The sequence below is a fragment of the Artemia franciscana genome, chromosome 17, assembly GCF_032884065.1.
Source record: "Artemia franciscana chromosome 17, ASM3288406v1, whole genome shotgun sequence".
Taxonomy (NCBI): domain Eukaryota; kingdom Metazoa; phylum Arthropoda; class Branchiopoda; order Anostraca; family Artemiidae; genus Artemia; species Artemia franciscana.
Window position 1 is genome coordinate 5,794,962 of NC_088879.1, and position 18,520 is coordinate 5,813,481.

General features: G+C 32.5%; 1 protein-coding gene across 3 annotated transcripts in view; it reads right to left on the minus strand.

The window, feature by feature from the left end:
* Positions 1-18,520, minus strand: part of LOC136037738 (NPC intracellular cholesterol transporter 1-like) — a 160,623-nt gene that overhangs the window by 43,722 nt on the left and 98,381 nt on the right. For all 3 annotated transcript variants that reach the window (XM_065720516.1, XM_065720518.1, XM_065720517.1), the window contains exons 13-16: positions 15,325-15,549; positions 5,220-5,421; positions 3,391-3,564; positions 54-305 (exon numbers count right to left, since the gene is read on the minus strand). In XM_065720516.1, the coding sequence (XP_065576588.1) occupies positions 54-305; positions 3,391-3,564; positions 5,220-5,421; positions 15,325-15,549 (853 nt within the window). The remainder of the gene's footprint in view (positions 1-53; positions 306-3,390; positions 3,565-5,219; positions 5,422-15,324; positions 15,550-18,520) is intronic.

Consider the following 18,520-nt stretch of genomic DNA (forward strand, 5'->3'; position numbering starts at 1 on the left):
AAATCATTATCTCAAAATTTCGATCCCATACAACTCAAATAAGTAATACTAACCTCTTCCCTTTTAATGTCAAGAGAGAAAATAGCGACAAAACAAGTAATCTGTAGACAAAAGTTGAAAAACATGGCAAAACCAGCATACAAGGCAAAGGCTCTGACTGCTGGCATGTCTGACAACGCTCCCAAGAAGAAACAACAGGTCTGGGATATAGACGACAGCAGCATAGTTGGACCCACTTCCCCTAAAATTCTGCCAATGTGTTGCTCGTGAGTTTCTGTTGATCGCCGTGGCTCACGTTGATGTGTCTGGAATGAATACCACACCATCAAAATTATTAGTAAAAAACAGTGCAGTATTTTTAAGTTAATGAGAAACAATAAAAAAACCACTGAAATTTGACTGGGAGAGAAAGGACAAGAGATAGGGAAAATGCAGTTTTTTGTAATGCGTGTAACGGATATTAAGTTAGAAAAAACGTTAAATAAGCTAGAAATTACGTTTCAAATAAGTTAGAAAATACCGTTAGATAAGTTAGAAATAACATAAAAAATAAGTTAGAAAATAACGTTAGGTAAGCTGGAAATAAGGTTACCAATAGGTCAGAAAATAACATTAGATAGGTTAGAAATAACGCTACAAATAAGTTAGAAAATACCGTTAGATAAGTTAAAATAGCGTCACAAATAAGTTAGAAAATACCGTTAGATAAGTTAAAAATAACGTTAAAAATAAGTTAGAAATAACGGCAAATAATATAATTTTATCAAGTTCACCGTTTTCTTAATTTTAATCATTCGTATTAATTTTTATAATAAACAAATGACAAAAAGAATATATACAAAAAATTATTAAAATAAAAACCACATGAAAAGCATAATATCCTTTGCTTAGAATCTTGAATAAACAGCCGTTCAAAGCGAGGGGAAAGGGGGCAGCCGGAACGAGCTGCCCCAGGAGCCATCGCTGGGGGTTTCCTAGTTTGATCAATTTTTTTTTTTGATTCGACTTTTTTGCTTGTATTTGAGTCGAGAGGGGAGCGCTGTAATTATTTTTCCCAGGGCGCCACTATCCCTAGGAACGGCACTCTACTTGAATACAAGTACATTATGGATACAAGTGCAATAGTTTCAGACTCTGAGTAAAATTAGTCTTATTTAAACACATATTTTACAATTTGCGATCAAATTTGATTATAATGCCATATTGAGAAAAATACGCCTTGAGAAATTCAGAGACACATTAGAAATACTACCCTTGCATATGTCATAGAAATATAGTAAAATCAGGCATTTTATTAAATACCTAAGTTCTTTTTTAATCAAGATCCGGTGGGTAAAAATTTTTGGAACTATTCTTAAGCTGGGCCGCCATTAAAAATTAAACAAACTTTATACTCGGATGCAAGCCCTATATTTGACTAAAAAGCGAAACAAATCAATATCAAATAAATTCAAAATTAATAATAAGAAAGCTCCACTGTCTTACAAAAAAAAACCTATTGTTCCACCTGTAGTTTGTGTTTATGATGAAAAGGCAGTTTGATCTTTGTCTCTATTTAAAAACAGTCATGCTTTTCAAAATAAAGAAAGACTATAGCAGCCCAACTAATGAGATTAGCAAGATCAGATTATTAACATTCAGTCACCTCCCATTTGTGCAGAAAAATAAGGAGGAAAACCCGTCTCCTAAATGTTTCATTCTAAAAAGACACTTCCTATTTGTTATCCCCCCCCTCCCCTCCAAGGTTAGACCTATGCAAACTATTCGGAAAACCCAAAGAATTTTCTAAAATTAAGATTACCCATCAATTTTTCCAACTTGATGGTTGGATTTGCTCTGCATGATGATATCTCAAATTTAGAACATGTTATTTTTAATGTATTTTTTTCTTATGTCGAATTTTTACAATCCATGGAGGGGTTGCCTGTTGCCCAGGAAAAAAAGTACCCAGCAAAGAGTTCAACAAATCTCTTAAAAGAAAGGAAACATCCTTAAAAAATGTCAACTTACTAAATTCGTATGTTCATTTGTCCTTTGTTTTGTCAAAGCTATCACAAAATTAAAAAGTTTTTACTTTTTTACATTTTGTACTTTTCATTTCAACTCAAAAATAAAATTTTCAAATTTCAAAATGTTTTCATTTGTTAAAATAACATCGTTTTTTTCTTTTTGAGTGACTTCAAATATTAATTTTTTGACTTTGAAACCTAGATGTTATTTGTGAAGATTATAAATTTGAGAAGAAGTCTGAGCAGAAAGCATAAAAAAAAATTCAGTGAAAACATAAGAAATCGCCAAGGGATACTAAAAAGAAAACAAAATAACATAAATTAGAGACAGTTCGCCAGGAATGACAACCCTGGATATGATACCCAGTGTCTTTCAGAATAATTCCAGAGAAAACAAACTTAAAGTACAATACAACTAAATAAAATTGATAAAGTTGGCATTTTCTACATAATCACAACTTGACAGCACTTAGCAACCAATATCTATGTTTTAGAGTTTGGACAATTAGAGCCCCAATTTAGTCTATTTGGAAATATATCATCTAAGCTTAGTGATGAAAGAGAAGAGAACATATTTGTTCAACTCATTGTCTCTCTGACAGAGAGCAAAGGACGACAGGGAAGAGAACGCATTGTTTCTTTAAAAAACTTACAAACAGAGAAAAGGTGATGACAGATAAGATAGCATATCATAATCGTTAATAAATCGCAATTGTTCATTGATTTTATTTACCGTACACATGAGCTACCAAAAACTCGTAAGTTACAGCTAATTTACATTACCATGAATTGGCTTATCTTTCCAGTTACCATACATCAGCTACCTCACTTTAAGTAGATTATAGGTAAAAGGTAAAGGATACGGCATTAGACTTTACAGTCCCTACCGGCGGTGCTGATCTCCGTTTCTTGGCCCTTCAGCCAGGAAGTGCGATGGGGGGTTGGGGGCCAACCATCATGAGCTTTCGCACACCCTTCCTGTTTATCTTCCCCAGATTTCTCCAGGTACCCATTTAGATCTGGGTCGACTCTGGCTAAGCTTACAGAGTCCTGCCACTGACCCCCGTTCCAAACTAAATAATTGAGTACTCTGGGATTCGAACCCGCGTCCTCTCAGGCGAAGGATCCTGAATCCAGCGCACCAATCCCTCGGCCAGTATGACAGATTATAGGTCATTTACATCAACCGTACATCAGCTTATTTTAAAGTAAGTTAGCTATAGGTAATTTGCATTTACCATACATTCGATAAGTTTAACCCCCACAAGGTACATCAACGTTGAGATACTATACCATTAGCCTATAGTTCCCAAGTTCCCTTATTTTCCAATTTTAAGAAATTAAATACTTTATCAAAAAATAAATGCTAATAAAAACCTACTTGAACTAAAATGAAGATGTTGTCCACTCCAACAGCTAATACAAGGAAAGGTATAACTTCCATGATAATTAAAGTAGATGGCACTCCAATGAATCCATAAAAACCAATGGAAGTGATTACAGATAGAACAACGATCAATATTCCTCCTATGCCAAGAGTGAGTTTGCTGTCAACCTTGAAGAATGAACAAAAATAATATGAGGAGTAAAAGCTTTGACTTCAGACCCCCCCCCCCAATGTGAATATTTCAATGCTTCAGATAAAGAGCTATATTTCTGGCACATAATCGGTAGAATTCTCCATATGACGCTTTATCGAAGTGAATATCGATCTAAAGACAGTTAGCACTCCTCGCACGTCTAGAGTGAGTTTATTGACAACCTTGAAAAAAAAAATAAGTGAAAAAAGAAGAAGCTTTTAAAGTTCAGATCCAATCCCCCCAAAATGAGAAAATTTCGAAATATATGGCTACAGATGGAGAGCTATATTTGTTAAAAATATCTTAAGTAAAATCTCTGTCGTTTTATCGATGTGAATACTGATCCAACGACTATAAATATTCTTCCAAGGCAAACAGTGTGTTTACCGTCAACCTTGAAAAGCAAATTAAACAATATGGCCAGCACACCTACGTACGCTCGTTCCCACCCCAATCTATTCAAAATCAAAATTTTAGCAAAAGATCTTTAATATTTGCTTTTTTAAATTTAGCGGAGATTTTTGGGATGGACCCAACAGAATTTTATCATTCAGCTTATAATTGTTAGCAATGAAGGGTATTAAGTACCTAATTGAAAACCTTGGCCTTTCAGAGCTTACAAAAGGAATTCGGTACATCCCAGACCTCCGACAATCCGAGCGAGGAAGTAAAATTAACAGAGATTTGTCATAGAAATAATTTTTAGAATTTTGGAGTTGAAAATGGCATACGGAATTATCATTTAAATCTAACAAATTCAAGAAGAGGAATAATGTCTTAGTTCCCGAAACATTTTCAAGTTTTGAAGGTCGATATAAGAAATTTCCAAGTATTCTTGTTGCCCTATTTTGTAGTACCTGTAAGGGTTTTATATGCTTCCGAAATGTACTAAGATATACAACTGAGCAGTAATTCAAATAAGAAGTAATTAGAGAGTGGTAAATTATTTTTAAAATGGTAAAAGGAAAAATATTCTTAACGCGATACATCGACCCAATATTTTGAGCAAGTTTAAATCTTAAATACTCAATCAAAAGGGGAAGAAAAACTCCTAAATAACGATATGATTGGACCCTACAAATTTTTTGATCACCAACCTGAAGCTCCTGACAAGAAATCTCTCAAGTGGAACGTTTTGAACGACCAAAAACCATAAAATTAGTTTTCGTAAAGTTCGGTACTAGATTATTGGAAACAAACCATCGATTAACTGAGGTAACACTTATAGTCAGATTTTCGATCAATGTCTATGAATCCCTAGCTTTAACTGTTATCGCTATATCATCTGCAAATAGAATTGCATGGTTAATATTCTTATGCAAACCTCGTGGAAGATCATTAATATAAATAAAAAAAAAAGTGGACCTAATACTGAGCCTTGAGGGACACCAATATCAATAAGACTTTTTAAATTAGTCATTTTTCCACCGACATCTACTGTGACTTTGCGTCCGCACAGGTATGATTTAATAATTTGTAATCCTTTCCCTCTTATGCCGGAATTTATCATTTTGTCAAGAAGAATTTCATGATTTAAAGTGTCAAATGCTTTTTTATATCATAGAAAACAGTAGCCACAATAGCCCTCATTAATTAATCATCAGTACTCAATCAACAACTAATTACTCACCATTGCCGTAGTAACGGATCTAAATTGGCCAAGGGCAAACGCAATATAAGCAAACATAATGAAATAGCTGACAAGAATTGTAAAGATGTCTGACTGACTCTGTCTATCCAGTTCGTCTTCAATTGACCTCTCGGCAGCATAACCAACTTGCATATATTCTGGCTTGTCATTTGCGGTCCAGTTGGCCATTAGTTCAAGAAATCTTAAAGAAAATGGTTGAGTAAGGAAGATATTGCTACATTACGGAGCAGAGATTTAGGGACATTGAGCTCAGCTAGAATGCTTTCAAAAAACATTTATTGAAGCTTTTATTTACTATTTATTTTTATTTTACTAGCTGCTGTCATACTTGTCATACTTTACTACTTTTTACATTTATTTTACTAGCTGCTGTCATATGCCTTTTACTCTTGGTATCTTGCAATTCTACAATTTTAGTTCCTTGGGTTTGCCTAAAACACTGCTTATGATGTGTATGATTGCTTTTGTTACTTAATAAGAGCATTAGAACTCAAAATTTCCGTTTTTAGTAGGCTCTTTCCCAATATTTTACAATCCCTAGTTTGAAATTATCATCACGTGAAAAAAGTACAGTTGAAAAACAAAGTTTAAAACGAGTTTATGCTTCGATGTTTCGATGGTATTTCAAGTTTCATGGTTCAGTATTTCAAGTATGTTTCAATATGTTTCAAGTATGTTTCATGGTTATATGTTTCAATAGCCTTTTGACTGAAAAATAGCAAGTAAATGAAGCCATTATGCAATTGTTTCAATGGTATAAAACGAGAAGATTTTAAACAGTTTCTGATGCTGCAAGTCTCTGCGATGGCCTAGTTTGATAAAGAAATAAACCATATTATTCGAAAATTTCAGATTGACATCTTAAAATCTTAGAGATCTTAAAGCAAATTGTAATATAAGGTAAATATTGGTAACTAAGGATAAATATTACTTGTCAGCCGTCATCAGCACTGGTGCAAACCGATGACTTAAGAAACAACATAGTAGACAAATCGGGCACAATTTAATGGGTCTTGATTTAGTCTTTAACGACAACAAAGAAAAAAAAGTAAAGAATACGGCATTGGACTTTACAGTCCCTACCGGCGGTGCTGATCACCGTTTCTTGGCCCTTCAGCCGGGAAGTGCAATGTGAGGCCCATCATCCTGTACTTTGGCAAAACCTTCCTGTTTACCTTCCCCAGATTTCTCCAGGTACCCATTCAGAGCTGGGTCGATTCTGCCTCAGCTTACAGTCACGCCACTGACTCCCATCTCAAACTAAATAAATGGGTACACTAGGATTCGAACCCTCGCCCTCTCGAACAAAGGATCCTAAATCCAAAGCGGAAATCCACCCGGCTAGGACGGCTCAACGACAGCAAAGAGCTTCCTGATCAACACGCAGTGAAGTTGGTCATTAGTGCAACAAATATAAAAGAAAATTATAAACATGAGTAAATATCAATTGTCGGACGTCTTCAGCAATTGGTAGAAGCAAATAATTAGGAGATAAAATAGAAGACAAATCGGGCGCGGTTTTACAAGACTTGATTCCGACAAAAAAGAATTTCCTGATCAATGGCCACAAGCTCAAGAGGCCATATTCATTCTCGTAAACAGAATGAGTTATATTAATTTGTTGTTATTTTTTCGTATGTTTAGTTGTCGTTTTTTTTAGATTGTTTTATTTTAAAAAGCTGTTTTATTTTAAAAAAGGTACTATATGAATAGAAGTTATCAAAATACTTTATCACCAATATGCCATTTGTGGTTAATGGTATAACAATATCTTTTAGATTTCCTACGATTTGTTTTTCAAAATTAGAATTTCTGGCTTAAATTTTTTTTTTCTTCCTTTTAGAAAGGCTTCCAGACGTGGAGCTGAAATATTTCGTATTTTTTTTTATTATTTAATGTTTTGTTGCTGTTTTATATATAGTAAACAACTGCTTTATTTAAATTGTGCCAGTTTTTCTCTCTTAATTTTTTTTTTTTTTTAGCTCAAGTAGTCTTAAAGAAAATAACTCTCTTGGAGGACAGCTTTATGAGACGCTGTACCTCGATTTAAAATGGTCTGCCGAGAGATGTTATTCCTGAAAATCCAACTGTTGATTCTTTTTAGTAGCAATAGCAATTTATTATCAAATAAAAAAAGGGAAAAAAAAAAATCAAAATCAATCGATAGCAGACCAAAAGCGTCGCTTGCGAGGGTGTGCTACAAACAAAAAAGAACCAAAAATAGAAAAAAAACAAAGAACAAAGAAAACAAAAAAACAACAAGTTAATCTATAACGAGCAGAACGGTGAAACCGTGTACCGAAAAAACTTACATAATTAATTCATACACAATAAAACAACATAACAACATAATAACATCCCCTTTTAAATGGGGATTCAACACAATTCTAAGAAAAAAACTCAGGTAAACGTAGGATGGCTTGTGACATGTCAGACCTTAAATTATAAGTGGTTTGGCGCCAGAAATTTCGTCAAAAAATTGCTTGCTGGTCGTCTTCGACACCATTGGGGACTCAATTGACCTGAGACGAGATCCGCTTATAGTCCGCACAACCACAAATGTTCACATAAAAATCCTGTTTCCGACGAGCTTGATATTAGGCTTTTCTTAAAAATAATTTTTAGATTTTAGAGGAAAATTTGAATTCGAAAAAAAAATATCAGTTGACTCTTTTATGCACGCAAATGGATGAACAACTTGACTAGAGATTGGAGGAGACTTCCTATTGGTGAATGAAAATTTTCAAAACAATAGGTTTCGTAAATCTACCCTGTTTTGTCTCACAGCTGGGAGATTGAATTGTAGCTGAAAGGGACAATTTCTTGGGATTGGGGGTGGGGAGGGTTGCAAAGCAATATCAAATTATGCGTTTATTTCTTCACTATTATTATTTCTATTTTATTTCAGGACGTTTTCTACTCGTCATATTTCACCTACACCCTTCCTCATTTTTTTAACAATGATAAAAAGCTAAAAAATATCAACAACATCGATCTATTGATTACTTTAAAGTAAATAAATCTTTCAAGTAAATTTATCATCTTTCTTTATTCTAAAAAAGCCATAACGCCAAAGATAAGGAATTGCAAAACTTATACATCCAAAAAGCGTTTACGTAAAAATGAATCAATTCAGCCTTGACATTCCAGGTGATAAGAAATTCCCTTCAAACAAAAGTAGATATTAACAAGTCATAAGAAATAAACAAACTATCAATCAAAACTGGATGAGTCACAAACTATTATTCTTCTCATATTATTACTCTCTTATTATTCTTATATTATTATTCTCATATTATTATTCTTCTCATATTACTACTCTCTTATTATTCTTATATTATTATTCTCATATTCTTACGCATATTATTTATTTACGATTTGTTTAATTGGCACGTCAATAAATTGAAATAATTCTGGATAATTTGTCTTATCGTCAAGCGCCTTCCCAAAGTACCAAGGACAGTGAAAATGAAATCTGATTGTTTAAATTGGTTAAGTGGAAACTTCCAAGACATATATATAACGGACCAGACAGGCCAGATATATAAACGGGCCAGACGAAGTTAGGATAAGTCTTAAACTACCAAGGACAGTGAGAATGAGACCTGATTGTTTGAATTTGTTAAGTGGAAGCTTAAACAGAAATATATGAATCACGGACCAGACGGGCCAGACAAAATTAGGATATGTCTTTAAACTACAAAGGATCAGCGAGAATGAAATATAATTGTTTGAATGAAATCTGATTGATTGAATCGGTTAAGTGGAAGCTTAAACATAAATATATGAATCACGGGCCAGATGGCCCAGACGAAATTAGGATATGTCTCAAAGTACCAAGGACAGCGATAATGAAATTTGATTGTTTGAACTGGTTAAGTGGAAGCTTAAACAGAAATACATGAATCACGGACCAGACAGGCCAGACGAAATTAGGATATGTCTTAAACTAACAAGGACAGCGAGAATGAAATCTGATTGATTGAATAGGTTAAGTGGAAGCTTAAACAGAAATATGTCAATCAGGGACCAGAAGGGCCACACGAAGTTAGGATATGTCTTAACCTACAAAGGACAGCGAAAATGAAATCTGATTGTTTGAATTGGTTAAGTGGAAGGTTAAACAGAAATATATGAATCACGGGACAAACGGGCCCGTCGAAATTAGGATAAGTCTTAAACTACCAAGAACAGTGAGAATAAAAAGTATTACCAGGAACCAAATTCAAAAAGGGAACGTGGGTAAAAATTAGCAAAAAATAAAGTAAAAGCGCATGGCACTAAACAGCTGAAGAAGGAGTAACTTTCTTTTGAAGGTATAGGTGTCTTTGGGAATCAACAGGTTGTTAACATTCGGATTTATATGAACAAATAGCATTGTCAGATTTAAATAATTAATTCTACTTATTTATTTTCGTGGCTCAATGTGGCAACGCTGACAAAAATGTTACACTCTCCCATGAAAATTTTAAAACTTCGAAACAACCAAAGGAAAAGCTTGTGGAAATCCCCTTTCAGGCTGAATTGAGTCAAAAATACTTATATCTTGATATCTTCGGCGTCTTTACATTGCAAGTTTTTTTTATTGTGCCACGAACAATGTGCCATGACAATGAAAAGGGTTATATAAGTGTTAAATGAGTTGCACGAGCGATTCGGGTTCCCACGGGTTGGTTTAAGACCCATTTCTAGTTGAAAAACGACTGTAGAAAATAATATATTGCTCAAGAAATCCAGAGGGAGCCTGATTTTTGGGAATCAGGGAACAAATTTTTTTCCGAGGAACTCGAAGAATTTTCACAAATCCTTGATTATTTAGGCAAACTATAAAACTGTAATTAGGCAGACGTTTGCCTATATTCCGGCTCTTCCTAAAGTCGACAGCAAGAGTAAAAAAAAAAAAAAAAAAAAACAGTCCGAGAGTTTTTTAGACAAAAAACTTTTGCACATTTTGTGCAACACCAATATATCAAATTAAATTACTAGAGGCTTGCTTCTGTTACTACAGCATTATACTTCAAATTAGAGTTTCTTGCGTTCATTTCCTGCTTGTTTTTTTTTTTTTTTTTAATCACGGTTTTGTCCCTTCAATATGATCATTTTCAGATAATTTCACAGTTACTACAGCGTTCACAGTTACTACAATTTCACAGTTACTACAGCTTCTGTTACTACAGCGTTGTACTTCAAATTAGACTACTGTACTGCAAATTAGACGTTGCACTCCTTTTTTTCTTTTTTTTTTAAATCACGGTTTTGTCCCTTCAATATGATCATTTTCAGATAATTTCACAGTTACCTCAGCGTTCACAGTTACTACAATTTCACAGTTACTACAGCTTCTGTTACTACAGAGTTGTACTTCAAATTAGACTACTGTACTGCAATTAGACGTTGCACTGCTTTTTTTTTTTTTTTTTTTTAAATCACGGTTTTATCCCTTCAATTTAAATCATTTTCAGATAATTTCACTGTTACCTCAGCGTTCACAGTTACTACAATTTCACAGTTACTACAGCGTTGTACTTCAAATTAGACTACTGTACTGCAAATTAAACGTTGTACTGCTTGTTTTTTTTTTTTTTGTTTTTTTTTTTTTTTCAATCACGGTTTTGTCCCTTCAATATGATCATTTTCGGATGATTTCTACAATTTCACAGTTACTACAGCTTCTGTTACTACAGCGTTGTACTTCAAATTAGACTACTGTACTGCAAATTAGATGTTGTACTGCTTGTTTGTTTTTTGTTTTTGTTTTTTTTTTTTCAATCACGGTTTTGTCCCTTCAATATGATCATTTTCGGATGATTTCTACAATTTCACAGTTACTACAGCTTCTGTTACTACAGCGTTGTACTTCAAATTAGACTACTGTACTGAAAATTAGACGTTGTACTGCGTTTTTTTTTCAATCACAGTTTTGTCCCTTCAATGTGATCATTTTTCAGATAATTTCACTGTTTCTGTAAATGTGATGCAATCAATTTATAAAAAATGGCCCGGGAAGGTATTTTTTCAAACATTTTGATCTAAAAAGGAGTAGAAGTCATCCAGTCCACGGTTTGAAACAACATTCTTGAATGTTGAACAATGTTGGAGTTCGAAACAACAGGATGCACAAAATGTGCATCCGTGATTCCAACTTTCAAACTAACATGACGGGTAGAATGTCAGTTTGAAAATTATGGATAGAATGACGGGTAGAATGACATGACAGATAGAATACAGATATGTATTCCTTTATAATATAGTCAACAAACAGTCAGTTTCTGTTATGCACAATAAATGATAGATAATAATAGATAATAAAGGAATAAATAATTTAATACATTTCACAAATTGTCTATTGATTAATATTTTCTATTTAACAATAATATATAATATATTCTATACAGTAAAATAATAAATATATTTCTGGATGACAATAGAAAAACTGATAAGAAATTGATATCAAACAAAAGTAAATATTGAAAATGTCAAAAGAACAAATTAACTTTCAATCAGTTGCTATCATCTTATACAATTACTCTTGTCGCAAGAATATTTCGAAAAGAGACGGAATAAAAGGCAAATTGAGCCAAAAATATTGGTTTTAGTTTTAAGTAGGAAAATAAGGATGAAGTTCTACCCTTCCTTAGAAAAGAAACGGCAGCCAAAATCTCTAGTTTTGAAAAAGCTTGGTAATGAAATAGTATATAGTATTAGTATATGATGTTAGTATATGGTATAAGTAATACATAAAAAACACAAAAGTTTTATCATTATAAGTTTAATTAAAAGAACGTTAAGGGTTTTCATAAACTTTTTCTACCTTCTTATTTAACTCAGAGTGAATTGTTTAATCTTATTGAATCATGGTTGCGGCGTCAGACATAGCCTAGCAAGTAACGAACTCTAGCCCATAGTAACCGAAAATTTAAAACTATGTTAAAAAAAAAACAGTCAGTTGAGGAAGAATCGTCATTTGAACCCGAATCAGAAAAGTATAATTCAATTAATTTGAATGGTAAAAGTTTACTACGAAACAAAATTATTAAAATTTCTAGAACGTTTTATGAAAAAAGAAAAAAAAAAGATAAGAATTTTCTTTTGAATCAAAAGTAAATATTAACAAGTCAAGATACATTAACGAACTGCCAATCAAAATTCTATGAATCACCTCTGAATAAAGGTAAACATTAACGTCAAATGAAATAAAAAGAACTTTAGTCGAAGTTACTTGAGTCTTGGACAATTCACCTTTTCTTCAAAATATGATAATATGAAAAACATGAACATATGATATTGTACAAATAATAAAATATTATAATGTAATATAATAATATATTTAATATTATATAATGTATTATGATATAATAATATATTATACAAATCTGAAAGTGTGACGAATTCGATAAGATATGGGAAAAATCAACAATGCATAATATCGCTTTCATTCTCAATTTAAAATGCAAGCCCTTCCTCCCGAGGCCCAAAAACAATCAAGGAGAAGGAAGTCATAATTTCACAAAAAAGTTTTCTGGTGCAAAGTATACTCCCAAATTATTTCAATTTTAGCAATGTTTATTTTGCTAATTAATCATTTGGGATAAAAAAAACCTGTTTGCGTACTAAAAAATTGAAAAATAATGATACAAACATTTACATGTTTTTTTATACAATCACGTAAAAAGGTGTCAATCGAAGCTACAGTGTTGTCATATACTATCCGTTTTTAGAATATTCAAGAAGAAATAGATAAAATACGGATAGATAATATATTTTCAAAAACAATGCAAAGCTAGTGCTTTTTTTTAAAGGTTTTAAATTCCAAAAACATTAAACCCAGCAATAGAAGCATGTGCGTATGCCCCCCCCCCCAAGGTCTCAAGACATCTCCTCCTATTTCTAATATATTTCCACATGTTTTATATTCTTTTACTTTTCCTGAGTCTATGACTTACACCTCCACCCTTTCAGACCGGAATGAAATCCTTTATAAGTGACGGAGTTTTACAAACTACTGCACATGATAAAAGGCTTTAATCTGATTCTAAGTCGAACTAAAACGAAACATATAGGTTTTTACGAAACAAAAATAAATCGAACGATTTTGAGAATTGCTCTGGTATAGTCAAAAAAGGAAAGAAGAATCCTTGATTTATTTTTGATTAATTTAGAAGCAGAGTAATAGGAAATACTCAAAATACAAAACGCATAAGTAAATTTGCGATCTGTTGAAGCATTTCTTCCTAAAATTTCATAATTAGAGAGCCTAGGTAAGAGTTATTCGGAACATACCCAAAACCTATATGTTTTCAAATTGTAACGCACAAATAGATGCACAGTGATCAAAATCCGTGCTTTCAAAAATTCCCTGTTTTAAATTCAAAATTATCATTAAAATTTTCCGAAAATCAGCATTTTTGACGTTTTTGATCATAAGCAATGATCAGAATTTTATTTTAGCATTGATCAAAAACTATTAGCAAAAAGAGGCATGGAAAAAAAAAGAAAAGATAAGGATTTCCATCAAATAGAGTGAGCTGAACCAGAGGGTCCAAATGAGCAGTGAGCAAAAAAGATGCAAATTTGAAAAAAAAAGAGTGGGCCGAACCCTTACAGGCTATTATATGATACATAGACTACTCGCAAGCAAGTGCTGCGACGAGCTAATAGAGTAGAAAGACCATTGGCATTTATAACATATAGTATTAACATATCAACATTGCAGCCATATCTGCCCTACCTACCTACCCAATAACGACTGTAAACTGTAGATGACGTTTGAAAGGTTTGCTAGTTGGGGACTTGAAAATTCTGTTAGGGGATTCTTGTGCATCCAAAATTTAATAGCACAATTTTCATCAGAATAAGGTTAATTTGGGGGGTGTTTCCCTCCTTTTTGTGAAACTATACTAATTAGCTTATACTAATACCTTTCGACTGATACCTTTAAACAAAAATATTTTACATATTCGATATCGTCACATAATTGAGATTCCATAGATCTATCTATTCTTGCCAAAATGCTATTTTGTTTCGGTGACTATTAGCATGGGTAGCTCTTTACTTACAGTCCGTTACCATGAACGATTTGACTGACATACATTTGCAGAAAAACAGACCAAGAAATCTCTATAATCATCCAACATCGACCGGTAAATTTGGCTTAAGGAAATAGAAGAAATTATTATTTTTATCATTCTGAACCGACTTCGCCGGTCATCCCATAACAGAAGAAGAAGAACCGACTGAAATACCACTAAAATTCCAGTTTTTTATTATTATTATTATTAATTTTATTATAATTATTATCGTTATATGTTTAATTTGTATGTTTATATGTTTAATGATATATGTTTATATGTTATAATGTTTCATATATGTTTATATGTTTAATGAAATAAATATATATTTAAATATATGTTTCATTTATAATAATAAATTGAATTGTAATAATTAATTTTAAATTATTAATTTTACATTAATATCCAAACAATCCATACCAAATAATTTTTAAAATTGTTAGCACTGAAACTGAAAAGTTCAGACCTCACTGATGGAGTGTCGAGAATCTGTAAATTGTTAGAAGTGCGGAGATGATAAGTCGATTGATCAAAAACAAAAGATATATTATTGCAGCGCTGTTATTGCAACGCTGCATAGAACAGCAGGAAGATGGCCGTGCAACCGTAGAAAAATCTGTGAAGAAGGACAAGCTTTCATTAAGAGCCAGATCTTTTTTACTTTCGCCCTTAATAGTTTTTCTTATTTTTTCATATTGATTGATGTGGCTTACATCAGCGGAGGCAAATAGGCAGATGAGGCCACATCTTCACAATTTCTTTTCTTAGATTCTATTTGGTCATTACGACCCTGGGTGCCCACCTCAAATGCAAATTGCGGTTGCCATGTGCGATTTTTCCTTTTTCGAATATATATATAAAGCTCTTGTTTGTGCTTCTCGTGGTATTTTTTAACCCAGCTTGGTTATCAGTTTATATTAACAACTTTTTGTTAGTCAACAATTCTTTTTACTTGAGCAAACACAAAATCGTTAGCAACAACTGCAACATCAGAAACATGCCCTTTGATGACTTACTTTTCTTCCCAGTCCTTTGACCTGCTAAGATGTTCATCATTTTGATAGTTATTCACTGGGACTGTAAGAACTAAAGCTGTAGCATTCAAAAAGTTGGCGCCATCCGATGTAATTTCGTTTTTCTCTAGAAATCCGCCTAAAACAACATATGGAAATACTGGACCGCCATATTCAGCCATGCAGCCAACAGACTCGTAGTTTCCATCAGAGGGGGATGTGGGATTCCTGAAAAATAAATATTATTACCAGATAAGCGTTTTGGTTATTATTATATAAACATAAACTTTGTAAAAAATGGGTTTTTAAGTGCTTTGGTTATTATTTTTGAAGTCGACGTCGAAAATAAATATAGTAGCAGTGGCAAATTTTGTCCGGAAGGGCCTTGTTATTCGAAAGTCGATTGTTACATACTTTAATTTGTTTGTTGTTATATATATGTGTGTATACTGCCTGAAAAATGGCTTTAAATACAGTCATTCATTCATTCATTCATTCATATTAGGTAAACGTAAAACTTGAAAAAAACTGTTTTTTATTTAAAATTGATCAATGTAATAAAATCTTAAAAATAATAAATTGAAAAAAAATTATAAATAGTTTACTGATAAGGTAAAAATGTTGATTAAAAGTTTTGATACTTAAACGGTATTCATAATATTTCTGCTCTGCTTGCTAGATGTACTTGTTCCTATCCTATAGAATATACTTGTCCCAGAACATATCCTTAGGGAAATAGCTTGCTAGTGAGTCGATGATTTCCTGCTACAGATTCCTGTTATGACTCCTTCAAATGAGTTTGAAGCAGTTTTACTTTTCCTACAGAATTTAAGAGAGAGAAAAAGGGTTTATTATAATTTAAGTTGTAACATAATTTATTTAATTTACAATATAATTTATCTATATATATTTATACATTTATATTTATATATATATAAATATATATATATATATATATATATATATATATTTAATTTACTCATAATTTATTTATGTTTTATATAATTATTAATACAATTTATATTAATTTAGTTTATAATATAATTATAATTTAAATAAAACAGTGGAAAAAAAGTTTAAACAATTAAAATCTGAATATATCCACTCCACGTCTGGAGTCTTTATCAACAGAAAAAAAATGTTAAATATAAATTAAATTAAACGCAACATATAGAGAAAAAGACAAACAAAAAATAACCTAAAAGTACCCTAAGTTATTATAATGGTCCTGTATGACAGAAAAACACAAAAAAAAAGCCACACATATGCACCAACACACACAACAAAAACACCTTTTGTTAAGTGAATGCAATATTTTGGAGGTTATTGAGATGCGCATTTGATTTTATTATTATTTTTATTATTATTCTTTAGCATACTTATTCATTTCTTTAAAAGTTAAGTGTATGTAGCTACCCCACTGCAAGTCACAGACGCGTCAGATGTGACGCGTCAAACAGACTGAGTGCCGTGTCAAAAAGACTTTTCAATATACCAAAAAGACAATGCAGTCTGTCAGAAAGACTATTCTATGTATCAAGAAAAAGGAAAGTATATACAAAAAATGAAATAAAAAAAAACATTTATATCAAATGAAATTCCATTATTGAATTACAAACCGTAACTTTTTACAGTTTTTTTTTTAGACTTAAATCTTTGAACAAAGAAAGACGAAAGTTTAGAAATATCATTATCTTTATCGTTCCCTATCGATGATCACAATATTTCGACTATCATTATCGTTATCGTTCCTAAGTAATTATGAAAACAGGAGATATAGTCTGTAGTTTAAGCATAATAATAAAAAATCCTTAAAAATATACTGTAGTTGAATAACCTACTTTTACAAATCGTCAAGTACCAAGGCCATTAAACTCAAAACTCTAATCATGGTTGAAAACCATGTTTTCAACCATGATTTTCTTTTGGCTGTGAGTTGTCAGAGTTGTCACGATTAACCATGAAAAGAAATATGCAAAACTCATTACTTATTAAATTTGGTGATACCCTTCAGCGAAAATCCAAGTATTAACAGTAGGTTGATCCCCGAAGACAACAAAAAATCTTAAGGAAACCAACACTTTCTTAAGCGGTTTGGTTTCATAGGTTTTTGGTTTATTTTTTGCTGATTTTCCCCCACAACCCTTTTTTTAAAAATTTTGCGCCCGCTAATACGAAAAACACATATTTACATGTTAAGGTCTTCTTCACTAAAACTGGAATTCCCAATATATATATATATATATATATATATATATATATATATATATATATATATATATATATATATATATATATATATATATATATATATATATATATATATATATATATAATAAGTTGTCTGTCTGTGTGTCTGTCTGTCAGGTGACGTCATGTTTCTGTGTCGACTGACGTCATGTTTTTGACTAACGAAATTACAGACCGGGACATCGGGACACAAATGACGACTGGGACACCGGCACATAGGGAATATAAATGACGACCGGGACACTCAAAGAGAAAGCGACCGGGACACAAGGAATGTTCGATTAGCAATCACCATCAACAAAGCACCGGGACACAAATGATGACCGGGACACAGGGAGTATAAATGACGACCAGGACATACTTAAAAAAAAAAACTAAAAAAACTAAAAAAAGGTGAAAACTACAAAAAAATAAAAAGAAAAAAAAACTAAAAACTAATAAAAAAAAACTAAAAAAGCTAAAAAACTAAAAAAACTAAAAAAGAAAAAAAAGAAAAAAAGGAAAAAAAATGACGACCGGGACACAGGGAATATAAATGACGACCGGGACACAGGGACACAACTACAACGGGGACGCCGGGGGCACAGGGGGATATATAAATGAGGACGGGGACACAGGGAATTTTCGGTTAGCAATCACCATCAACAAAGCTCAAGGGTAATCATTAGAATCATGAGGTATAACTAAAAAAACTAAAAAAAAGGTAAAAAACTAAAAACTAAAAAAAAGAGCAATTCAAAAACGAATGTATATACAGACCGGGACACCGGGACACAAATGACGACCTGGACATCGGGACACAAGGAATATAAATGACGCCCGGGACACTCAAAGAGAAATCAAAGACTGGGACACCGGGACACAAATGACGACCGGGACACAGGGAATATAAATGACGACCGAGACACAGGGACACAACTACAACGGGGACACCGGGGGGCACAGGGGG